The sequence below is a fragment of the Maniola hyperantus genome, chromosome 24 (assembly GCF_902806685.2).
Source record: "Maniola hyperantus chromosome 24, iAphHyp1.2, whole genome shotgun sequence".
NCBI lineage: Eukaryota > Metazoa > Arthropoda > Insecta > Lepidoptera > Nymphalidae > Maniola > Maniola hyperantus.
This window is the reverse complement of record NC_048559.1, coordinates 4392036-4418610: the sequence shown is the minus strand read 5'-3', so window position 1 is coordinate 4418610 and position 26575 is coordinate 4392036. Positions and strand designations below refer to the sequence as shown.

At 38.8% G+C, this 26575-nt stretch overlaps 2 protein-coding genes across 2 annotated transcripts; one reads left to right on the top strand and one right to left on the bottom strand.

Moving 5' to 3' along the window:
• Positions 1 to 11: 11 nt before the first annotated feature.
• LOC117993685 (4-hydroxybutyrate coenzyme A transferase) lies at positions 12 to 13914 on the bottom strand. The gene is made up of 10 exons (XM_034981494.2): positions 13274 to 13914; positions 8861 to 9023; positions 7305 to 7443; positions 6638 to 6728; positions 5871 to 6059; positions 5394 to 5520; positions 4652 to 4740; positions 4295 to 4414; positions 2382 to 2528; positions 12 to 1578 (listed from the first exon to the last, which is right to left on the bottom strand). Exons 1-10 carry the CDS (start codon positions 13461 to 13463, stop codon positions 1394 to 1396), a joined length of 1440 nt encoding a protein of 479 aa, XP_034837385.1. The 5' UTR covers positions 13464 to 13914; the 3' UTR covers positions 12 to 1393.
• A 1203-nt stretch (positions 13915 to 15117) lies between these two features.
• Positions 15118 to 25654, top strand: Vha55 (V-type proton ATPase subunit Vha55). Its single transcript, XM_034981493.2, has 11 exons — positions 15118 to 15298; positions 16716 to 16834; positions 17103 to 17232; positions 17458 to 17589; positions 18320 to 18444; positions 19349 to 19579; positions 19953 to 20055; positions 20857 to 21011; positions 21383 to 21520; positions 22817 to 22945; positions 23561 to 25654. Exons 1-11 carry the CDS (start codon positions 15214 to 15216, stop codon positions 23696 to 23698), a joined length of 1485 nt encoding a protein of 494 aa, XP_034837384.1. The 5' UTR covers positions 15118 to 15213; the 3' UTR covers positions 23699 to 25654.
• The last annotated feature ends 921 nt before the right edge of the window (positions 25655 to 26575 follow it).

Here is a 26575-nt window from a genome sequence, read left to right as displayed (position 1 = left end):
AAATACACAAGTATGGTAATAATACGTTTTATTTAGATATTAAGACTAAAGTATAATTATAAAATTAAAACAAATATATTGACCAAAGGTTTTACTAAAAATAAGACTTAGCAAGAAAAAGTTAATGCTTAAATCTATTCAGTGGTGTACAAATAATGCATGTATAACAACAATATTTATATAATTAACTTCGACAAATAACATACACTTCTATTTCATTATAAGGCCATGATAATTCCTAATTCATCTATAGCTTACAAAAAATTCCTTACCAGCAACAGTCAAATGCATCTTTAAATTCGAATTCCAAAATAAAACAGTGCTCGTAGTTTTCTAATATCGTTACTCCTATTAGTAACTAATGAAACTACTAAATGGTAGATAAATTTCTACACTGGTAACACTTAAGCAAGGTCTTAGGCCCAGAACACGTTAGCAACTTTTTATCACGGTTAATTCCTATAGTTGAACTTTGTTTTAAAATTGCAACATTATATTCTTATAATAATAATAGTTGTACACTACACACTGTGTAATTATATGGTGTAATTATATGGTAATTATTGTCAACTCTAGTCGAAAAACAATACATAGTTCGCGACAGGTCGAGATAGCAATCGGGGTGGGGACGCCCCGCACACCTCCCACGCGAACTCGGTGCGGGATACCGCGGGTGACGTGGGGTGTGCGGGGCACCCCCCCGCGACATACCCCGATTGCTATCTCGACCTGTCGCGTACTATACCTGAATAAACAATAATCAAAATGGCCTTCACATCGATAATAATAAAACTATCCAAAATTCAGACAAATAAGTGTAAGAGCCTTGCCTATTTTTATCAGGCAGGGATACCATTCTAAAGCTTTCTAAAGCTATTTCTTAACAAGCATTAAAAAGCGTCTAGAACGAGAGCTAAAATTCCGCAATAGGGTTTTAGACAGCATGTAAAATGTAGGAACTATTGGAACTATAGATGGCATCCGTATTGAATAATATGAATTTTGGAAACCAACTATTAGAGAAAATCGACGAAGAAAATGATTTTTCTGTCTACTTTAGTCGTGTGATCGTAAAAGGCTGTGATTGGCCGAGTGGTTGATGACGTCATCTGCTCGTAAATAGTTGCGTGTATAGTATAGTCAACATCCAAAGTTACCACGACGTATGAGGCGCCATATTGTCAGGAAAGCGTTTTAGCAGGATATTTAAATAATATTTTCGTTTTTTCTTGCACCATATGTAACGGAAAGTAAAATACACATTTTCTACAGAGTCCTTAGACATCAGTGATTAACGTAGAACAGTTTGTATAAACCTGTCAAATACCCTACAGTGACCTTGCCAATAAACGTGACAAAAAGCTACCAATCCTCTGCAATGTCCATGGTCCGCTTAAGGCGCGGGCATACACTTGAGACGTTCGAAGGCTGCCTTCTCGAGGGCCTCGCGGTGGTCGGGATGCGAGACCTTGATGAGTTCGTATGCGCGTTGTCGGAGTGTTTTTCCGAATAGATTGGCGATGCCTTGCTCGGTTACCACATAGTTGACGTGTGCTCGGGTTGTTACTACGCCAGCACCTGCGTGAATTAAATACATTTTTTTAAGAGCCGTGTTCGTTTGCTGTTTTTGTGCACAAGTGCGCGATTCGCGCGCCAATTTCAAACGTGAAGAAAAGTCACTTGTCAAGTCACTGGTCAGAGATAAGGAAGTACTTTCTTTTAACAACAATAAAACCGGCCAAGTGCGAGTCAGGCTCGCGCAATGAGAGTTCCGTACTACAGTCGTATTTTTTCGACATTTTGCAGGATAATTCAAAAACTATGATGTATATAAAAATAAATAAAAATCTGTTTTAGAAAGCACAGGTGAGGCCTTTTCATATGATACCCCACTGGATATAGTTATCTAACTTCGAAAATTGAAAATACTAATTATTAGTTCATGACAATTTCCGTACCTCAAAAGGAAAAACGGAACCCTTATAGGATCACTTTGTTGTCTGTCTGTCGGTCTGTCAAGAAACCTACACGGTACTTCCCGTTGACCTAGAATAATGAAATTTGGCAGGTAGGTAGGTCTTATAGCAGACATTAGGGAGAAAATCTGAAAACCGTGAATTTGTGGTTACGTCACACAAAAAATATTAAATTGTGGTCATTAACTAAAAATTAGTATTTTCAATTTTCGAAGTAAGATAACTATATCAAGTGGGGTATCATATGAAAGGTCTTCATCTGTGCATTCTGAAACAGATTTTTATTTATTTTTATGTATCATAGTTTTTGAATTATCCTGCAAAATTTCGAAAAAATACGACTGTAGTATGGAACCCTCATTGCGCGAGCCTGAGTCGCACTTGGCCGGTTTTTTTAATACTCACCGACTTTAAGCGTAGGCACGATCTTGGACTCGTTGCGTTTAGTTGTGGATACCAATGCAATGATTGGTTTGCCGCGCCCGTCCACTGATTCCGCCGCGCCTCTGATGAAGTCCACTTGGCCACCGAAGCCAGAGAACATTCGAGTTCCTAATAAAAAGAGTTCATCGTCATCATCTTCAATCATAACCGCCGCACTACTGAGTACGGGCCCTCAGCATAACGTCAGCACTAGACTTAAGTATCGAGTCGAGCTACCAGTCATCACAATCATCATCATTATCCACCAATAGACGTCCACTGCTGGACATAGGTCTCTTGTAGAGATTTCCACACGCCACAGTCTTGCGCCGCCTGGATCCAGCGGCTCCCTGCGACTCGTCTGATGTCGTCCGTCCACCTAGTGGGGGGTCTTCCAACGCTGTGTCTTCCGGTGCGAGGTCGCCATTCCAGCACCTTGGGACCCCAACGTCTATCAGTTGTACGAACTATGTGGTATGCCCATTGCCACTTCAGCTTCGCAACCCGTTGAGCTATGTCGCTTACTCTAGTTCTCCTACGGATCTCCCTCATTACCAATACCGTTGCAACCAGTACCATTGACTAATTGCAAATTCACACATTTTGTTTCGTTCTTGTTTGTTATTGTTGTTAAGTTTTTTGTTAATTTGTTTTAGTTGTTATTTCCTTTTTTGGGTAAATATGAGTAGGAAAATAATTAATAGTCGTGCCCGTGAGATTATTATTAAAGTAGACAGTTATTTTTCAAAAGAGCATTCATAAATATTACTTCAGAATATCACTCAATAGGCTACTTGACAATTTTTTTAAGTTGGTCTTAAATGGTTAATATTTGTCCTATTATATCAAAAAAATTAACACTATATTTTTTTGCGCCCTAAAAACCGTAAAACTTTAATTTAAAAAAATATTTTTCTTAGACAGGTGAAAACACTGTCGGCCATGTTTGGCCGATAGATTATCTGTGCTCTGACGTCATGCATTTGTAAACAACAGTATAACCACAGTGGTTATACTGTTGTTTACAAATGCATGACGTCAGAGCACAGATAATCTATCGGCCAAACATGGCCGACAGTGTTTTCACCTGTCTAAGAAAAATATTTTTTTTAATTAAAGTTTTACGGTTTTTAGGGCGCAAAAAAATATAGTGTTAATTTTTTTGATATAATAGGACAAATATTAACCATTTAAGACCAACTTAAAAAAATTGTCAAGTAGCCTATTGCTTAAAAAATAAAAATGCCTCTGACACCATTCAAGACGTAGTTATGTCGAAGCAAATTTTAATGTTATAACTACTTCAAAATAAAACCAAGGTCACACAGCGTGTACTGAGTGCCACAGGGGTAGCTAAAATACGGTACAAAGGTACACAAATATTTACTACTTAATATGAATTGTTTTAAAAGGAAAATATTAATAAAACTGATATACATATCAAAAATCACTACCCCTATTATAAATGCGAAAGTGTGTTTGTTTGTTGGTTTGTCCTTAAATCACGTCGCAACGCAGCATTACATCGACGTGATTTTTTGCATGAGTATAGTTTAAGACCTGGAGAGTGACATAGGCTACTTTTTATGCCGGAAAATCAAAGAGTTCCCACGGGATTTTTAAAAACTTAAATAAACGCGTACGAAGTCGCGGGCATCAGCTAGTAAGTAATAAATTGTACTTAATAATAAACTTTACTATTACTGCTAGGTTTATAAATTATTATAATTATACTAAGATATTTTTTTTGCTGACGGTATATTTTTATTTCGGCTGACGTCACGCCGATGTTAATGAGACATGGTTCCAGCGCAATAGCAATTTGCGGGACTTATACAACGCCCTTTAATTTTATCTAATTACTGTTTTACTCTAATATGTAAGGTAACGCTTACCAATAGAGTCTGCACACACTTGGCCAGTGATGTCCACTTCGATGCAGGAGTTGATGGCCGTCATGTTGGGCAGAAGCGAAACTACGTGCGTGTTGTTTACGTAGTCTATCTCCAACATTTCTGAATGGGATAAAAATGAAAAAATCAGTAAATGTATCCGCGACAGGGCGAAATGGCAATTGAAGTATGAGGCGGGGGGACGCCCCGAACACCCACACGTCACCCGCGCTCGCCCGCACCCGTATTAGCGCGCGGGCTATGCGGGGCGTTCCCTCTCCGATTGCCATCTCAATACTGTCGCGTACTATACCTATACCCTATCCGCGGAATGAATGTAAAGGAACGTATATAACTTACCAATGAAAGGATTATTGTCTACGAAATCGTACAATTCCTTGTTTCCGACCAAAAAGCTGCCTACAATCCTTCCTTTATGGAATTTCTTTCTGAAAAAGAAAAGACAGTAGTATTAGTAGAAGTATTTTTCTGTGGCTATTTATAGCCTGGAATATGTTTTTCAATCTATGGACCTGCATTTAGCTGCAACCAGAGATGCTGACAAGCAGTGGCGTGCCCAGGGTTTGAAGCCAGGGTAGGCACTAGTTAAGTAGGAGCCTGTACAGTGTACACTGACAGATTATAATGAAAAATATGCATTGAGCTATTGACAACTGCGGTAAGCAGTGCATTTATGCCTCTATGTCCTGCACGCGACTGCTGACAAGTGATTATGCAGTCTAAGATGGAACACTCTTACTTCTCATGACGGATCCGTCAAATACAAATCAAATGAGTGCACAAGCGTACGTACGTTTTGTATGAGGCCACTTCGAATTGTCACGAATCACGAAAACGAATCGAATACGAAGAATACGAATTAGTGCACAAACGCCCTTTACAGTACGCGGCCGAAAGTAATGTACATCGACCTTTAGAAGGAGATAGCAGATTTGTAGAGTCTCTGACGTTGAGATCGCAGTCACGGGCTAACTTGTAATGAGATGAAAATACAACTAGCGCCATCTATCGGCAGTGCTCGGGTAGTAGTCGGGTCTTAGTGCTGTTTAACTGTATCTTGTTCGGTCTGCAGTGTACACACCTGTTGTTAGTGACACATCCTCGTTTGACCAGGTCGATGATACCAACGCTGAACATCTCCGAATGGATGCCCAAGTCTTTGTGATTCTTTAGCGCCGATAGCACCGCGTCTGGTATACTGCCGATACCTGCCATCAAAGTACAACAATCAAACACTTCAATGGATAACTTATTCCAACACCTATACTCTATCCGCCGAAAGAAGTTAGTATAGGTTGGTGACTCAAAATGGTTAACTCCCACTGAGATTTTTGTATATGAGTTGTCCTGGCAGTGTGGAGGAGACCAAGTCCTCCACACTGCCAGGTTTGCCTCCGTATTCAGAAAGGGAGGTGTTGTCCTCCACCGCATGGACCAAAGATACGATGACAAAGCGAGCTCGCGATACAATTTACTGGTGGCGCCATCTCTTATCGCCGACTGGTACTACACGCCATACTTCGATGTTCTATAATATGTATTTTATTAGCAGTGTTACCCATCTGCAGAGTAGCGCCGTCTTCTACCAAGTGCTCTCCAATGAGTTGTCCGATCTTGGTCTCCTCCGCACTGGCAGGCTTGCCCCCGTGTTCAGGAAGGGGCGTGTTGTCCTCCACCGCGTAGTCCACGTGCGACACGTGGATGATCGCGTCACCGAATGTACGGGGCATGTTGACGTTTATTTGGGCTGGAATATAAATAGGGAATATAATTTTAGTTCTAAGCTTGAGAAACCGTGAATTAGTGGTTACATCACAAAAAAGTTATTTTTTGGACAACGGTACAGAACCCTTTGTATGCGGGTCTGATTTTTTAAGCTTTGGAATATCTCTCATTTTTAATTCTTTCAACTTGACTTGAATTAAAGCCTTTTAGCGTTTAGATCTAAATATATAAAAGGAAAAGGTGACTGACTGACTGACTGACTGACTGACTGACTGACTGACTTACTGACTGACTGACTGACTGATCTATCAACGCACAGCGCAAACTACTGGACGGATCTGGCTGAAATTTGGCATGCAGATAGCTATTATGACGTAGGCATCCGCTAAGAAAGGATTTTTGAAAATTCAACGCCCTAAGAGGGTGAAACAGGGATTTGAAATTTGTGTAGTCCACGAGGACGAAGTCGCGAGCATAAGCTAGTATTATATATAATAATTAAAGCCTTATCAATTACCACATGCCATTATCCATTTTAAGCGTGAAATAACTATGACAAAAACTGACAAATTAAGAAAATAATTAATCTACTAAGCTCACCGATTATAATCGACGAGTTGACAAGAGCAGCCCTGACGCAGTCCACTGATGTACCCAAGCTGCAGTAACCGTGCTGGTCGGGGGGCGACACCTGAAAACGAATTATGAATCTAAATCTATACTGTCCATATTAATATTATAAATGCGAAAGTGTGCCTGTCTGTCTGTCTGTCTGCTAGCCTTTCCCGGCCCAACCGTTCAACCGATTTTGACGAATTTTGATACAGAGAGAGCTTGCATCCCGCGGAAGGACATAGGCTACTTTTTATCCCGGCAAATCAAAGACTTCCTACGGGATTTTTAAAAACCGAAATTCACGCGGACGAAGTTGCGGGCATCATCTAGTATTATATAATAGGAAAAGCTAACTGACTGATCTATCAATGCACAGCTCAAACTACTGGACGGATCCTGCTGAAATTTGGCATGCAGATAGCTATTATGACGTAAACATCTGCGAAGACAGGATTTTTGACAATTCAATCTATAAAGGGGTAAAACGGGTATTTGTTCGTGTAATCCGAAAGGGTTCGTATCGGATGAGTGCGTGATCGCTCTAAAGGCAGATTTTCTACACAAAAACTGTCAAAACATCAAATATAATCTCTAAAGTAATATTATTATTTCAGTAATTGAAAAATCGGTCTTGAATATAATTTTTTCAAACCTGAATAAGGGCGATGTCGGGCCTGATGATCTTCCTATGGAACAGCTTAGGTATGTCTTGTAGGAAAATCGGAATTGCATCCGATCGGCCTTCCGCAACCGATTTCCGTACGTTGGCTGCCATGAACAGTGATACAGATCTGAAAAAAGAAAAATGAATACAATCTTCTTTCTTTGTAACCGTATTCCTCATTGCTGAGGGTAGTGACTCCTTTCCATTAATCACATAATGGCAGGCAGCTTTTAGGCGCTGCTTTAAAAATGCAAAATTATTACCGTTAAGCGCTAATCTGTATTGCATTTAAAAAGTTGTGATCATCGCAATATTGTTGTAACTCATCTTCTTATTTAGTCCTGCTCATAAGATAAGTAAAAAATTGGCGTCGTTGAATGCTTGGATCAATGTAAATCAACCAACGGGCCGATTGATTCCGCTATCTTACTTGACAATAATGATAAAATTAAGAGATATTCAACGTCAATTCTCCATGTCAACATCACAGTGCAATTCAAGGCTCATAAAATCTAATAAAACACCAACCCTAGTAGATAACGTCATTTATATCGCACGAAATTGTTATCAAGTATTTAGATAAACCATCGATATGAGAAAAAATCTTATCCATATATTGGTTTCGCTGCTGGATTATATTATGTCATTATATTCGAAGTTGAACATAAAAGTTTTATACCTACCTACTTATATTATAATACTGCATTTATTTGATGATATAATGTGCCTTTACTATGCTGCTTATTATAGATTAGCATTTTGATGAAAATTTATGTTGTAGGATTTCGTACCCGAAGGGTGCCAACGGGACCCTATTACTAAAACTCCGCTGTCTGTCCGTCCGTCTATCTGTCAGCGGTTTGTACCTATCTCGTGAACTGTAATAAATAGGTAGAAAGTTGAAATTTTCACAGAATACATATTTCTATTGTCGCCCTGAAAATTAGGTACAAGTTAGGTAGGTATCACAATTATGTCTATAAACATCTTTGCAACTAGTATTTGGTTTCTAACACAATACAGACCTATTTTCTGAGGTTCGAGCTTGAAGATCTGAAGTGGGGATTTGCCAGCCCGTTTGTTATCATTATAAGATTACATTCCTATATCTGCTTACATACAACCTTGAATCATTAGTCGTTCGTCAATGTTCGACTTGTGTTCTAGTTAATTAATCAGAAAGAATACTGTTTACAAGTTACAAGTAAGTCTTAAATACGGGTGTTTGAAGGTCTGAAAGTTTGAAATAAATTATATCAATCTTCTTTACTTTTACCACGTCTATCATATTCTGCATGTCTTAGTTAACACACTCAAGCACCCTAGAGACTTTGTTATACATGTGGTCACGAGGAATGTATTTATGTCAACAAGTTAGTGACATAAGAGCTCTAGATTTATCTAAATAATATAAAAGGAAAAGGTGACTGACTGACTGATTGATCTATCAACGCACAGCTCAAACTACTACCAGATTTATTTCAACGTTTATTTAGTTTTAGCTTTATCTTTTTGAAACAAAATTTATTTAAAAACTACTATACCTGAATATATCCTTGTATTCCGGAGCGACGTACTTCGCTTCCTTCTCAGTATGCATATGCACCACTTTGATGTCGCGTAGATTTCCTGCCTTTCCGACATCGGTCATGGCGTCCAGAAGTGGGACCGGGGTGGCCGCAGCACCCTGAGCGTATACCGTTTGTCCTGGAATATACATAAAGAATTTCAATATCTTAGCTTAAACTATTTGGGCATAGATACTTTGGGATATTGGATATAGACCGTGAGTTAAGCTGCTTTTGTATGTATTTGTCGGGATAAATAGCCCTGCTGCCTTCATAAAGATGGTGATGATTATGATTGACCGAAACAAGTCAACAAGACAACATATTAGATTAACCGAGCCTTCGTGGGCGTACTAACAATATTCTCGCACTATGTCGTAGTGACAACATAGACTACCCTCAACAATAAGTATAGCAACCCCCATTTATTTAATCCCAAAATCTGAGTTCTCGGGAAAAGTTATTCCTATAATGCAAAAGTGTTTATAATCTAGAAGAAAAGCTAATGTAAATGAAGAATATGTATTAATTTGAGCTGGACTTGTAGAGAGAGGCAATTTAAATACCTATTTGTTTATGCTGAGCGGTTGATAAAATGTATCAGAAGTATATAATGTTTCATTCCACAGAATGAAACATTTAGCAGAAATTGGGGTAGACCCATTCCTACACATTCCACAGTCCACCTAATTCTCGCCGATAAGCAAATTCGATTCAGCGACCAAGGTCGCCGATCGATGATGAAACTTTGCCAGGATTTCGTTGTTGTTTGTAAAAATCAAAGTAACTATAATCTAAAGTTTTGGCAACTTCTCTTATAAATACTGATGTAGTTACATAGGTACTTTACTAACTGCGTTTTTAATGTTCGTAGGAAAAAACTGACCAGTAGAAAGTAGGAATTGGGTCAAGGTGTCATTTTTAATATCTTTGGCCTTTGTAAATTTGGATTATATATAGGGAAGATATAGTAAGGAATGTAAAAGGAAAATGAATTCAATAACGTACAGCCAGCATACGAAGTAGGTAGTTAAACCTTAACCCACTTTTAGCCGGTACTGCACAATGAATATCGTTTATCACTGCAATTAGTTTCAAAGTTAAAGACATGAAACTCTTTAAGGACTTTAAACATTGAGACGAAAATTTTATTTGAATATTAAAAAAATCTTTCTTAGTAGGCCCAGTGTTTTCTTCGTACATATATTTTGGAGACTGTGCTCAGGGACTTCACAAGCTTGTTCCTCATTCATCGTTCTGCTACAGAACAGTGAGTGACTGTGAGCGTTGGCATCCTTATGGGGGCAGGGTCGACATCCAATCTACTAGCACGAAACGTTTTTGCTCAACGTTTCTTCTAAGGTTTGGAACGCCCTTTCGGCAGCCGTGTTTCCTATAACTTGAGTACCTTGAAAGACAAGAGTGAATAGGCGTCTTCTAGGGGCGCTTCAACTTAGACCTCATCATTGATTTTCAAGCGCAAGCCTACTTTGTAATCTATACCATAACAACATAAAATCCCCCAAAAAATTGATGAAACGTATGAGGACTATTAATTTATTCTTTCAAAAGGTAGGAATGATATAAGCGCCAGTCAGATTTCTACTAGCACCATCTAGTAAAAAATAAAAAGCTATATTATATTATGTTGATATGTCAGGCAAAAGGAAATGTTTGTAAATAGGTATTTTGTGAAAAGATTAACGAAATCTCGGTGCGATACATTGACCTCATTTAAGGCATTGATAAGTTAATGTATTTACGAGTATGTTACTACTAATAGCTACATTTATTATTAACACAAATGTAATCTAAATTTGTCTTGGTGGACTTGAGATATGTGTAATCCTCTCTCTTTGAGTCTTTAAAGAGATTTTTGCAGTACTGTACGAAATAAATTGCATTTTATTGCGTCGTAACTACAGTCGCTATTTATTTAAATGTCTTTGCCGAGTGGGCCTCCTGTACAAGGTACTATTAAGTATTGTGGTATTATGTTGTTGTAGTATATTAAATTATGTAGGCATTTGCATCATAGGCAAATAAGACAATTTTATGTACAACGCACTTCTGAATCAAACTGTTATCTAAACTCTGATAAGGTACGTAAATATGTAATAGATTATTACTTAACTAATCAAAAGCACTTTAAGTTAAGCACTATTAGTTGTATTGGCATTTATTTTTACCTACTTGGGAAATCTTTTCAATGAAGAGGTCAGAAGTGGGATCAGAGTGGTTTAAACAGTATTTTTTTAAATCAATTGAGTGAATGCTGTCAGCAACCCTGATGAAACTAATTAATGATGTAGCTTCAAGATTTTCTGTACGGTGATAGAACCCGAGTCAAGTGATGATTAAGCTGCTGGTAAATAACGCTTATACAGAAGATGGCGATTGGCGCTGTTGTTAGATCATTGTTTAAATAGCAAAACTCATAGCCAACGCTGAAAGTCAAGCAGGACAGAAATACAATAAGCACTTAGTTCTCTACACTGTCTGTCTGCTAGCCTTACATGGTCTATCCATTCAACCGATTTTGACGAAATTTGGTACAGAGATAGCTTGCATCCCGGGGAAGGACATCTACTTTTCATCCCGGAAAATCACAGAGTTCCCACAGGATTTTTAAAAGTCTAAATCCACGCGGACATTATCTAGTTTTTTTATAATTTTTGTGACAGTATTTTTAGTTGCACTTCAATTGTCCAGTCGATTCCGCAATTTTTTATGTAACTATGTAGGTATTTAAAAATTGTTTTATTGTTGTTAAAATCTTTTCAACGCAACAGGAAAACATACAGATTCTCGATTCGTTATTTTTGGAAACATTAATAAAAAGGATATTATATATCCGAATTTAAAACATTTAAGCAACATACAACATAAGCCAAACGTGAATTTTTTCGGGTCAAACAAGATTAAAGTGTGTATGGTGTCATGAGCCATTAAAATGCTAATTTTGGTTTTCGCGGGACATAAGGCAATGACTTCTTTTTAAAGCAGCTAAAAATATTTGTTTAGTAAGTAAGGTTTAAATTTTTTCATGGATGCACTGCAGATGATTTGATTAGGTAAGGGTTTACTAACCTTCAGTATGTATTTTTTTAGGCATGCTTATGATAATATAGCTGATATACTTGTGACATGCAGAGATAGATTCTTCAGCAGAAATATAATATTAATAAATATGACATGATTTTACAAGCTTTTTCAGTCTACTGTTTTAAATTGATAGGCAAATAATATTTCTTCAGTTGTATCTATTGCATTAAATTAAATAATTTAGATTGTACCTACTTTAGGCTACATACCAAGAATAACAAAGGCTACTTTTTGGCCCAGATAATCAAACATTCCCATAGGATATTTAAAAACCTAAATCCATGGATGAAGTTGCGGATATCATCTATTTAGTAGGTACAGTACATCCTAGAGATAGACGTAGAAAATCAAAGAACTCCTACAAGATTTTTAAAAACCTATATCAACACAGATAAAGTTATGGGCATCATCTATTCAAAATAATAGTTGAAGTGTAATATAAAGTTAAATGAAGAGAAAAGGTTGGGTTTTTAGTCTTTGCTATCAGTCCAACAACACTGCTATTTTGTAAACATAGTGATTGCTAGTCTCTCTATTCTCACTAGTCACGAAGATCATTTATCAATAAACAAGCAAAGTACAAAGTACAGAGCATTTGACCCCACGCTGTAACTATTATTGTATTTCCTCTATTAGGTCTCTAATGGTTGGAATTACTGAGCAAACTGCCATATAATTGATAGATAGTTTTCAACAATTGGATGGTACATAATCTTTATTCTATAGGTACAGTAAACAGGTATAAATTGTTTAAAGTGTATTTGCAATGTTTAATTGAATATAAATTGGCCAGTATAATTTGGTCCCTTGGTAACATACAGTTCTATACTGATCAGAGATCCATCTATCTATCAGACTAGTTTCCAAGTCAGAGAACCTGATATAATTTTTACCCTATCATGGATAATTTAAGGTGCTTGTTATTATACTTAAGTAAAAGGGAAAAAATACGGTAGATTAAAATATAATGAAGGATCATAAGGGTTTGCTTTCTCTAAACAGTAAACTGTCCTAACACAAAGTGCTTACTTATTCTCAATAATCAAGCTCTTTATAATTCATTTTTAATTAGGTAGGTATAGTCAGTACCTAATTAAATAGTACTTAATTGTGGTAGATATACAGTAGGTGTGCATGTTTTACCTTTGCCCTGGGAGTCTGATCTTTGATTTTAACTCTACAATAATTATGCTGACATACTTTCTCCACCAACCAGAATCAATTGATAATGTTACTCAGAAACTAAATTTAGATTTCAATAACAAGGATATTAATAATTCTTACCAGATTTCAAACATTTTTCGAATGCCTGTTTCGCAGATAAAAACTCCGGCTTACGGTCCAATGGTTGAGATAGTTCTTGAGTATACGTAAAATAGTTTCTATTTGATTTAGCGGCTTGCAACGCGGCGCTTATTTTCGCAAAATTCCGTACTGATACGTTGGGCACAACAAATTTCCCCATCACAGACATATTTGTGCTATTATTTTATTGTTATTAAAAATGCACAAATGGAACACTTGTTTATATGGGTGGAGACTAGGCAATGACGTAAAAAATATAAATACCTAATTTAGTAGGTAATTTATATAACCAGAACCACTACAAAGTAGGATCGAGACGCCCGCGGCCGGCACGGTCGGAACTTCGAGCGTTCGCAGTTCACTGGCTCACACAACAACACCACAACGGAATCAAACAAGCCGACCGAACCGAAGTACCCAACGCCCCGCGCAAGCCCCTCGCTTTACCGCTGTCCGGCACTTCGCCTCATCTTCGGCTTCGGCCTTCGGCACTTTGCTTGTTTATCTACTTTGCATCACTGACATTAGGCACCACCACGTCAATCGTCATACTTGCAGATCATTAGAAGTACGGTTATTTTGTAATTAATTCCGTATTGTACTAGAAAAAGATTCAGATTTCTAAGATATAAAAAAAATAGTACTTATCTATATTAAAATATTATTTTTTCGTTTAAATTACGTTTTAAATTTAAATATTGGCGCGGTGGCGCCTGGCAGCAGCTATGACATTTTGTTATTTGTCACTTTCTAAGAACTAACGATGACATGACGAGCACAGACCAATAACATAGATGACGAGGTTTTTTTCTTATTGCCAATAAATATGCACACGTATATGCACAGTAAATATTATGGAATATAAAACAAGCAACAAAAAATAATGCATAAAAACATGATAGGTATTAAAATATCCTTATTTTTTTATATTATACGTTTAAATAATTTATAATACGAATATTTGATGAATATTTAGTTAGTTTAATAATATTTTTAATCTGAGATTTTTTAATAAAACCATAGATAGTAAATATTTTTTTATTTTCATTATTGCCACTATGACTACATTCCCAAAATATAAGCAGATTGAATATTTTGAATCTTGCAAAAACTAGATTTTTTAATAAAACCAAAATAGCGGCCTTATTATTGTGTTTTTAAATTGTTTAGTTCTGAAAAATGGTATTAGCTAATGTCAAATTGTAAAAATAATGATACCATATTTAAGATAATAGTGATGTAGTTATGTGGTTCAGTTTCAGTTGTGTCATATTAAATGAATCAATGTACCAATTTCTCTACTTCAATTTGAGCTGACAGAAGCACAGTAAAAAGGAAGCATTTTAAAACTAGTAAACACCTAATTACTAAATTTCTTTGGGGTCAATTCTTATGAAAAATCTCAAAAATTGGACTGTTCCTTAGGTTGACCACCAGTTAGCCAATTAGTTAAGTACTGTCCGAGATTGAGGCAGTTGTTGACCAACATAGAATAGAATAGAAAAGTAATGTAACTATATTTTGTTCTTTACGACACATACAATTACGTTCTTTATGTAACTAACTACATATAACAGAATCTTATGAAATGAAATTCCAAAGTTAGCAACACTGTACTCTGAGAATATCATATGTACATTGTACATAGCGTACAGTGTTGTTGACTCTCTCATTTATTTCAGTAAGTAAGGTAATATTTAAGGTTGTCGGCTAGCTAATAATGTATAACAGTAAAACAAAAAAGACTGTTTGAGATTATTGAGGTAATTGGAATCACAAACTGGCAATGATTATCTTGTGATAGGTCACGTGACAGCACGTGAAGTGCCATAGACAAAACGTCCATTCGCCAGTTTTCGGGCGAGAAGGCAGCGCAGTTTGGTATTTTATTGAGCGGCCTGCCAAAAGAAAACTGAAACATGGCAAAATCTATGTCAGCTACCCAGGCAAATAAAGAACATGCCCTGGTGGTATCCAGGGATTTCATATCCCAGCCCCGTCTGAGTAAGTACGCTATTAATTATAACGTCATCTGATTGTACGTATTTAGAACTGGCAAATCGGTGATGTCAAGTTATTGATTTTGCTATCAGAATCCCTGTAATGGACTGTTTTCCCATATTCTACCTTACTGTTGCTGTTTGCTCCGTTAAAACTGTAAAAGAAAAGCTATTTCAATGGAAACTTTCGATTGCAGAAATTATGAAAATCAAGAATGATTTTGTCAATCGACTTCGGTTCTAATGTTGAATTTTTTTGGTGACAATAAGGCTTATCGGATTTACTCTTAGTAAATTGTAAAACCACAGTAAAACTTTAGTGTATTTATATATCTAGCCTAGGGTTTTAATACTTATCGGAAAAATAGGCAGGTCAGGCGCCGCCCTACATTTTTGTTTTCGCCTTGAATATGTTCTAAAATGTATTCTATTTTTCCAGTTTTACGTAATCTATTTTATTCTAGTCTTAAACTAGGACAAGTTTGTTTTTATAAGAAATAAAATAGTGTCTATCAACTCTTGAACTCTAGTTCAATTTGTGGCTGGGCCCTAGGCTGTAGTTTGCAGTTTATATTTGCAGAAATATAATTTAACACTTTAGGTAGGCCTAGCTTGCAAACTTTGATTCCAGGTAGTCTGTTTATATTGCCTTTTTCACCATCAGTTCAAAAAGCAGATTTTATTGAATCCATACTAATATTGTAAATGCGAAAGTGTGTCTGTCTGTCTGCTAGTCTTTCACGGCCCAACCGTACAACCGATTTAGATAAAATTTGGTACAGAGATAGCTTGAATCCCGGGGAAGGACATAGGCTACTTTAAATCCTGGAAAATCAAAGAGTTCCCACAAGATATACTTGTTGGTAAGTCATCACTAACCAACAAGTGCAGTCTAAGATGGAACCAGACTAACCCAGAAAGGGGTATGGTTGTTTTTTAAACCAATTAGGGATTATCGGTGACATACACAATGTTGTACAGAAATGCTAAATTGCTAGGTGGTACATACAGGTTTTCCAGTAAGGATTAACTAGCCAAAGCCAATTTAGACACAAGAGACAATTTAGAAATTATAAATTCCTAAATTGCTCATGCCAGGAATCAAACCCAGGACCTCCCACTTGTAAGACTACAGCACTCAACAACTGCTTGTGAAATTATCAAGGTAGCCATAACCGCTAATTCTCAATACTGTACTATAGACTCGTTAGCTCAATGGTTGAGGAGTAGACTGAATTCTGAAAGGTCTGTGGTTCAAACCCCACCCGTTGCACTATTGTTGTACCTACTTTACGCAAGCTTGTGCTTAGTTGGAGGAGAAAGGGGAATATTAGTCATGATTAGATTAGATTGGCTACTATTCTCTTTTTTTTTTAAATAACAGTTGAAAGAGTTTTAACTTATTTTTTTCTTATCTACAGCTTATAAGACTGTGTCTGGTGTGAACGGGCCCCTTGTCATCTTAGATGAAGTAAAGTTCCCCAAGTTCTCGGAAATTGTCCAGCTAAGACTTGCAGATGGCACCCTACGATCTGGCCAGGTAAATATAATGACTACTAGTTGAAGCCCGCAACTTTGTCGGTGTGGATTTAGTTTACAATCCTATGGGAACTCTTTCTTATAAAATGGTATAACAGATGGAGTATACTTACAAGACTGTTTACATTAGTAAATTTGTCGTAAGTTAATCATGTAAGCTACCACTACGTGAGTAAAACTTACAGGTGTATCCGCAGCCTTATAGTTACACTTATTACTAGCAAAAATCCTTCTGTAAATGCCATCTGTCAGTCTGTAAATGGTCATAGGTTCTGGAAGTCAGCGGCACCAAAGCTGTTGTACAAGTATTTGAAGGCACATCAGGGATTGACGCCAAAAACACACTCTGCGAGTTCACGGGCGATATCTTGCGTACCCCTGTATCTGAAGACATGTTGGGTGAGTGGAATTCATCATTTTGTAATGAAAATTATGGTTTTATACCTACATACTTTGTGGATATATATAATACGCGAAAGGTTCAGATTGCGGTATAACCCGGCGCGGGTGGTGTGCAGGGCTTCCCCACCCCGATTGCCATCTCGACCTGTCGCATACTATAGATGTATTTAAAAAAAAGGATTTTTGAGCGTTTGAATTTATTTGATTATCTTATGCAACCAGGTCGTGTTTTCAACGGATCTGGTAAGCCCATCGACAAGGGACCCCCAATCTTGGCAGAGGACTTCCTCGATATTCAGGGCCAGCCCATCAACCCCTGGTCCCGTATATACCCAGAGGAAATGATCCAAACTGGTAAGTACTATACGTCTTCATCATTAGATGCCAGTTTGAGTTTTCCAAAATATAAATGTTCATCTTCAACATTAGAAAATCAGTTTCCCTACTAGGGCTCTATCTCCACAGACGATAGTCTTGCCGTGCCACCTGACACAACTCATATGTGCTAATCTACACAGGGCGATATTATCGCGGCGATACGACGAGTGATTTTGGAGGAGTATAGCGTCACGGACTCGTCGCGTCTCGCGGCTATACCATTGACCCTGAGATCTATAGAGCGCACTTTGACTTTGCTCAGACTCAAGATTGAGTTAAAACGAGATAGATTTATGTGAGAGATATAGCTCTGTCTCGTTTTAACTCTGTCTTAAGTGCGCTCTATAGATCTCACCCTAGGGTAAGTGAGCTTAAGATAGAGTCGATCGTCGATCACGAGTTAAAACAGTCTCGCGACCATACTGTCGAATTTCGCGGCGCTACCGCCACGTTACGCGACAGTTGAGAGGCCCAACGAGGCGTTGCGGCCACGTCACGCGGCGATCCGTTGCGATCTCGTGGCGAGTCATTGCGAGTCCACGCTGGCAGAATTATCATTGTACCGTGGAGATTAGATAGTAGAACGGACTTGTAGCTATTCTCTCGTCTGTGGAGACGGTGGCTTTGTCACAGCGGTGACAAGATTAAAAAGATTAGGGACCTCTAATTTACAAGTTATTCAGATATTTTTGAATTTCTTCCTAAGGTATTTCCGCTATTGATGTGATGAACTCCATCGCCCGTGGACAGAAGATCCCCATCTTCTCTGCCGCTGGTTTGCCCCACAACGAAATCGCCGCCCAGATTTGTAGACAAGCTGGTCTCGTCAAGGTACCTATAAAAAACTTCTTTTCTTTAGTTGTATCATTGTCAATAAAAACATCTCTTTTTAAGAATCTCTTGAACGTCCCAATAATAATATATTTTATGTAAAAAATAAAAATAGACAGGCATGCATATATTTAAGTAATGACATTAAAATACAACACATTTCTAGAGTGCTATTTTTTCTACTCTCTGGCATTTCGTATCTTCTGTTCGACCACGAATTTTATACGGCACGTAATATTAACATAATATTATGTCTGTGGTATTTATAATGTCATTGCCTAGGCCTCACACCTCTCGCATGACCACGGCCGTCAAGCTGGCATGAAAATTATATATCCATCTAATTTTTGCACGTGAGTGTAGACCTTCTGGAAGCGTTGGAGTACTTATCTCAATGTTTAAGTGGCTCGCTGAACTACAGGGCTGAATGCTGTATGTCAATGTATATAGGAACTTATAGCTTCTGCCTTGTTGGTCTAGTGGTTAGCATGTTCGACTGCAAATGAGGAGGTCCCGTGTTTGATTTCCGGGTTGGGCCAAAAAATAGTTAGGTATTCAGTTTTTTGTTAAGAAATTCTCAGTAACTACTAGCTCGGAGTTAGGAAGTTGGTGCTGTTCCACCTCCGTGCCTTGGAGAGCACGTAAAGGTGTCTGTCCTGCACCTAATCTCTCTCCAGTCTTGTTGGATTTCTGACCCATCAGGCTATGAGAGTGAGGGAATAAAGTGTGCACCTGTGTTTGTGCACTATAATATCTCCTCACGGCGGCCAATTTGGTTAATCGCTATGGAGATTGGCCAGATTGGCCGCCGTGGCTGAAATTCGGACGGGAGGATAATAGTAATCTTACATTCCATGCTTAATGACGACTCAGAAAATAAATAAATTTCTTTTTAATTTAACAGGTCCCAGGCAAATCGGTCCTCGACGATCACGAAGACAACTTCGCCATCGTGTTCGCCGCTATGGGTGTAAACATGGAAACCGCGCGATTCTTCAAACAGGACTTCGAAGAGAACGGTTCCATGGAAAACGTGTGCCTGTTCTTAAACTTGGCCAATGACCCCACTATTGAGAGAATCATCACTCCCCGCTTGGCGCTTACTGCTGCCGAGTTCTTGGCCTACCAGTGTGAGGTAAGCCAAGTTACACTTTAGTCTCAGGATATAGTCAAAAACAATTTTTTAGAGAATGGATTTATGATAAAAATGGATGGCATAATAAAAAATGTGCTCCTGTTCTCGAACTTGGCCAATGATTGGAAGGATTCATCACACTTAACTTTGCGAATAATAATGTATATCAAAATAATAATAATCTTCAAGAAACTTTTTAAGAGAATGGTTAGTTATTATCTATTTTTCCCATCACACCATTGTTTAGATCTGAGTGAATCATTTTATTCTTATTTCTTAGATTCTTGTTTATAATATTGTTTTGTGTAGGTAATATGATGCGATAATTTGTTCCTATATCATTTCTAATATAATATGGTAATGTTGTCAACAGAAACACGTGCTGGTCATCCTAACAGACATGTCCTCATACGCTGAGGCTCTGCGTGAGGTGTCCGCCGCCCGCGAGGAGGTGCCCGGCCGACGTGGTTTCCCCGGTACGTATTCTGAACTGTTGTCGACAGAAACACGTGCTGATCGCCACACGCCACAAACGTCGCTGCTCGCTTCTTGTGGTCGGCACCGACCGCTATACGCCGACACAAAACGCCGCCACACGCCACGCCGCGCGAAACTCCATCCGTCTCTCCCGTCGCGTCAGTTAACCTGTACGAATCGAAGGCAACTCAAGTGTGTACGACGACGTTTTATCATTACACATTCTTCGTCAGTGTCCATTATGATACTGCAAGTTAAGGGTTAAAAAAGTAGCGGCCAGCGACCGCAAGTGTCTACCATCGACCACAAGTGGCTGTCACGCGCGTCAGCCACCTTTGTAGCCACTTCGAGCTTCAGGTCGCGGCGTTTGTGGCTGTGGCGTGTAGCTCGTGTGCGGTGAGGCTTAATTTCTCCGCGTTGAAACCGACAAAACGTCATATAGGTATGAGTGACAGAGACAACGCTCTACAAGCCGAAATGTCATTCTAATCATTGTCATTTTTGTCGTGTATTGATAAGGTAATAGAAAAATATATCGGCGACAAAATTAAAAACTTCTTAGAGGATAACAATATTATAAACAAAAAACAATTTGGCTTTCAAAAAAATCGAAACACGTCTCAACTTCTATGTCAGTTTACCAATGAAATCAACGAGTACATGAATGATAAGAAGCATGTGCTCGTGGTTTACAATAAATAAATAAATAAAATAAAAAATCGCTGATGTACATTCCTTTTTGCCGCGTACTGTAAAAATCTTTAAATGCTATCACTAAAGAGTTTATATTCTGGCCACAGGTTACATGTACACGGATTTGGCCACGATCTACGAGCGCGCCGGGCGCGTGGAGGGCCGCAACGGCTCCATCACACAAATCCCCATCCTCACTATGCCCAACGACGATATCACTCATCCCATCCCCGATTTGACCGGTTACATCACTGAGGGACAGGTGAGAGCATTAGCAAGATCGATCATGATTTCAGTTGCTGTGATTGGCTGAATTAATGGTATTCCTGCTGCAACAATTAAAGCCAATAGTGCGATTCAGCCAATCAGAGGTGATTGTGATCATCATTTTACCCAATGTGTTAATGCAAACGTGGGCATTGTTGTATATGGTGGTGGACATTCTAGCTGAAACTGCATATATAAATTTGTCTGTGATAAAATATTGCGATTATTTTGTCGATTTTTGTTCAAGCTAAATGTTATGATTAGACCACTTATAAAGTGCATGTTAAATTAAGAATAAAATACTCTTTGTAAGATAATGATAGCCAGTAGAAAGAGATTATATTTATAGTTTGGTCCTTCTTTCAGATTTACGTAGACCGTCAACTCCACAACAGACAGATCTACCCTCCAGTCAACGTGCTGCCATCTCTGTCCCGTCTCATGAAGTCCGCCATTGGCGAGGGTATGACCCGCAAGGACCACTCTGATGTCTCTAACCAGCTGGTGAGTTCTCTACCTGGTAATAAGTAATCTGATCCGGTTCGAAGGACCATTGATGTAGGGGGTGGAAGCGATCAAACTACCAACCACTGTGCAGCCGTATCTGTCCCGACTCATGAAGTCCGCCATTGGCGAGGGTTTTACCCGCAAGGACCACGCTGATGTCTCTAACCAGCTGGTGAGTTCTCTACCTGGTAATAAGTAGTCTGATCCGGTTCGAAGGACCATTAATGTAGGGGGTAGAAGTGATCAAACTACCAACCATTGTGCAGCCGTATCTGTCCCGACTCATGAAGTCCGCCATTGGCGAGGGTATTACCCGCAAGGATCACTCTGATGTCTCTAACCAGCTGGTGAGTTCTCTACCTGGTAATAAGTAGTCTGATCCGGTTCGAAGGACCATTAATGTAGGAGGTAGAAGTGATCATACTACCAACCATTGTGCAGCCTTATCTGTCCCGACTCATGAAGTCCGCTATTGGCGAGGGTATGACCCGCATAAGGACCACTTTAATATCTCTAACCAGCTGGTGAGTTCTCCACTGGGTAATAATTAATCTGATGCGGTTCGAAGGACTATCAAGGCTTTCCCAATTTTTCTTTCAGTTAAAATTAGATAAAACCTACTCGATTTTCGGCTTTGACATTTTCAATATATTTCCTAAAAGTGAGATTTTATTTGCCTTTGTTTTACAACTGTGCCCCCCTGTTATAGTCATTCAAATGCCAAAAGAGCCTTGTCGTACTGTAGTATCGTCTGTGGAACCAGTGGCCCTACCGCGGTTGTTTGACAGCTACAATGTCACGATCGCAATCATCTCTGATTGGTTAATTCTCGCTCACTATTGGCCACAATGCATTGTTGCAACAAGAATCGCACAAATTCAGCCAATCAGAACAATTGAGATTTGATGCAGGTTTTAGACAATCGCCCTACAGCTATACTGAGCTGTCAAGCGTCATAATAAAATAAAAAATTGTCATGTAAACATGACACCTCCTTAATCTAAGTAAGAAACTATGAAGCTGAGAGCATGCATTGACCGGCGGCGGGGTGATTACGTAAAACGTTGCAGTAGCGACAGCAGCAGTAGCAATGCGACAGACGACAGTTCATTTGCTGTCTCTCTTCTTCTTTTTGTGGCTATTGCTGTCTCTCTCTAGCCGCTGTTACGTGTGACGTTTGACAGCAATGATCGCGAGATTTACGCCTGTCGCGAGATACGCAGACCTCTTGTACCGCCCTCTGAGATAATTTTGGCTGTAGATCCCCATTATTACAATGTTATGTTTCCACAGTACGCGTGTTACGCCATCGGCAAGGACGTGCAGGCGATGAAGGCCGTGGTGGGCGAAGAGGCGCTGACGCCTGATGACTTGCTGTACCTGGAATTCCTCGGAAAGTTCGAGAAGAACTTCATCACACAGGTCAGTTTCATCATCCTTATCCTAGCACTTTACACCATAAATCTCGCCTTAAATCTCTTTGATGTGCTGTTTCCCGTTAGTGTGGCCCGAACATCCTTACTAATATTATTAATGCGAAATTGTGTCTGTCTGTCTGCTAGCTTTTCACGGCTCAACTGTTCAACCGATTTTGACGAAATTTGGTACAGAGATAGCTTTGATCCTGGGGAAGGACATAGGCTATCTCGGAAAATCAAAGAGTTCCCGCGGGATTTTAAAAAACGAAAATCTACGCGGACGAAGTCGCGGGCATCAGCTAGTTATCCATACTTTCATACTTACTAATATTCTGCTAGCCTTTTACGTTCCAACCGTTCAGCCGATTTTGACAAAATTTGGTACAAAGATAGCTTGCATCCCGGGGAAGGACATAGGCTACGTTTTATCCCGGAAAATCAAAGAGTTCCCACGGGATTTTTAAAAGACCTCCACGCGAACGAAGTTGCGGGCGCGATATCTAGTAATAATATAATGTACATGTTATGACAGTTGACCCATAGCGCGTGAGAAGTATATTGTACAGATTAGGTATACCTTCATTTACATTATTGTTCACATTTTAAATGTTTTCTACAGAGCAACTACGAGAACCGCACCGTATTCGAATCCCTGGACATCGGCTGGCAGCTGCTCCGTATCTTCCCCAAGGAGATGCTGAAACGTATCCCGGCGTCGGTCCTCGCGGAGTTCTATCCCAGGGACTCGCGCCACTAGACTTCTATCCCGACACACGGCCCGACATTCTATCCCTAATACTTTTTCATAAAGCTATTTATCACATCTTACTGTCGAGACTAACAGCAGGCAGCGTTTTCATACTGGATTCGCTAGAATTCGTTAAAAAAAACAAGTGACGTATCAAAGCAAACCGACCCACGATCATAACGGTATTGGCGTCGGTTTGTGTATTGTCTGATCAAAAATTCTGGGTGGTCTGGTGTCGGCCGTTGGCTAGTTACCACCAAGCGATTCAGCATTTCGGTATGATGCCGTGTATAAACCAAAAAGGGTATGGATTTAATAAAAACTGCCATACCCATTCCAGGTTAGCCCGCTTCCATCTTAGATTGCGTCACCACTTACCACCAAGTGAGATTGCAGTCAAGGGCTAACTTTTATCTGAATAAAAAAATTGTTATCTGTAAATTATTGCTGCAGTATTTTTGTGTATAGCAACCCAGACGTCACATTGCTCTTTATATACAACGATTTTTATTATGGATTTAAGCGAACGATTTTACTTATGTAATGTCTATTATTTATTTATTTATTCCCTCGTATGGTTAGAATGTCGGACCGCGATATTTTGTAAGATATTATAACTAATGTTTATTAGTAAGTTGTTAATAGTATAATAATGTGTATTACATGTATTACAATCAAGTTACAAAATTATAACAATCGCGTTGCTAGTAATAAATAATAATTTGGTAAAAAAAGATAATAAATCGTTTACATGTTTGTGTTGCATAAACAGTGGAAAAAGAAATGTTGCCATTTGTATATATTTTCTTCTGTAATAGTAGTTTTTGCTGGACAAATTAAAAATTGTAAGTATTTTAAATATTTGACACCTGCAAGGAAAAACATCGTAAGTCACTTTTTGCGATTTTGAGTTACAATCATAGTGAATAAAAACGCTCTTTTTTTGAGCTCACCCTTGTATCTAAATTAAGTCTCGTTGCGATTGCGATTTTAGCTAGTGGAAAAACATTGTAAAGTGAGGTTTAGATTAGCAACAAAACTTGCAGAAGTTGACTTCCGCAAGCTATTTCTACCGTGTAAACAATCACTTCCGCAAGTTTTGTAACTTGCTGGACTTGCCGCAAGTCACAAATGTATGCACATGTACAATATTGCTCGTAGTGTAAACAAGTCTGCATGTACTTGCTTAATAACTTGCAAGAAGTTCTTGCTAGTCTAAACCTCGCTTTAGTCCGCATCCATTGAAGATGATAAAATGCTATATTTAGTTTCATATACTTGTCTAAAGGCGGCAATCAATAAGATACCATCTTGTTTTTGGCAAGTAATTTTCTTATTAAGCTAATTTTCATCGTAACTTTTTTTTCTGAATAAAGAAAATATTAACACAATATTGAATTGTATGTCTAATTACAATATCATTTTGTAAGTGTTGCATACTGTGGAAAATAATTGTAACTCACAAATAATAAAGTTCCTACTTGCAATAATAACATATATAAACTATATGAAAGTGGAGATTTTACGTTGTGGTCTTAACAGAAATTAATAAAAAAAAATTAAATCTTTGACGAGCTCTCCTGTAAAGTTACGAAAAATGAGATACGATGTTTTTCCTTGCAGGTGTCGAATTGTTCTGCATGCTGGTGCTTTGGGCACTATAAATAATTTTGTGAGTTGTTTTTCGTGCACAAATTGTTGATGGCTTGTTATATATTTAAACATTAAAATACAAATTATTATATATTCTTATATGCGTCCACGTGTGGTATTCTTGGATTTGTAACAACTTGTGTCAGATTTTATTTATGTAAATAGCAATAATAAATAAAGAAATAGCCCCGTAACAACATGTTACATTCCAAATCGATTCCTCTTTCACTCTATAGCTTGAAATTCTGTATTTGATGAGTAAAGTGAATAAGGACATTGTTGTTTTATGGAAATAAAAAATATAGAAGTTAACTATTGATTTTATTTGTCGACATACATCCATTCATTACTTGATGATGCCCGCGACTTCGTCCGCGTGGATTTAGGTTTTTAAAAGTCCCGTGGGAACTCTTTGATTTTCCGAGTTAAAAAGTAGCCTATGTCCTACATTCATTCGGATAGCCAAGCAGCTCTTTCAGCTTTGTCTTCAGAGGTTGTTAACTCGAGACTGGTTGAAAACTGCAGAGTAAACTTAAACACCCTTTTTTTTTTTTTTTCCGTGGGGAAATCCTCATGGATGCCACCGCACCCGGGGAGGTGCGGAGGTTGTGTCGGACTCTTACCGACTAAAACCCCACGATGTTCCACGCATCGCCTGGTGGCTGGGCTACGGGGCCAAACACGTTCGCGCAACCCAGCCAGCGGCGCCTGCTGAGGACCCACCTCAGGGGACCAATGAAGTCCCTAAACACCGTCTGAGGCGCACCAGGAACACAAAGGTGCGCCTTCCGACTCGAGGACTGGTTTCTTTACGGACGATAGACTCAAACTTAAACACCCTGGCCCAACACAACAGGGTGGTTCTACGATGGGTGCCAGGGCACGCTGGAAGAGTAGGCAACGAAAATGCGGACATTCTGGCAAAATCAGGCGCAAAGGCACGTCAGATAGGCCCAGAGCCGGTCTGCGGTATACCTAAAAGCCTGGTTCAACTTACCCTTCTAACCTATTGCTACTATGACACACTCAACCGCTGGAGAAACCTGCCAGGGCTAAACCACTCGAAAGCGCTGGTTAAATCCTTCAGCAAGAAGGTAGCATCTGAGGTGCTGTCGCTTAACAGAAGTAATATGTGCATCCTGGTGCGAGCTTTAACGGGTCACTGTGGCCTGAAAAGGCACATGTATAACCTTAAGCTCCAGGGCTCGGACATCTGCAGACTGTGCCACGAGT

Bases quoted from the DNA above. Each gene is read 5' to 3' on its own strand.
- Vha55 (XM_034981493.2), top strand. From the start codon at position 15,214: ATGGCAAAATCTATGTCAGCTACCCAGGCAAATAAAGAACATGCCCTG. The intron at 15,299-16,715 runs GTAAGTACGCTA...TCTTATCTACAG, and splicing joins CATATCCCAGCCCCGTCTGA to CTTATAAGACTGTGTCTGGT. The intron at 17,233-17,457 runs GTGAGTGGAATT...TTATGCAACCAG, and splicing joins TGTATCTGAAGACATGTTGG to GTCGTGTTTTCAACGGATCT.
- LOC117993685 (XM_034981494.2), bottom strand. From the start codon at position 13,463: ATGTCTGTGATGGGGAAATTTGTTGTGCCCAACGTATCAGTACGGAAT. The intron at 4,741-5,393 runs GTGTGTACACTG...TTTCTTTTTCAG, and splicing joins GGATGTGTCACTAACAACAG to AAAGAAATTCCATAAAGGAA. The intron at 1,579-2,381 runs GTGAGTATTAAA...TAATTCACGCAG, and splicing joins CGTGCCTACGCTTAAAGTCG to GTGCTGGCGTAGTAACAACC.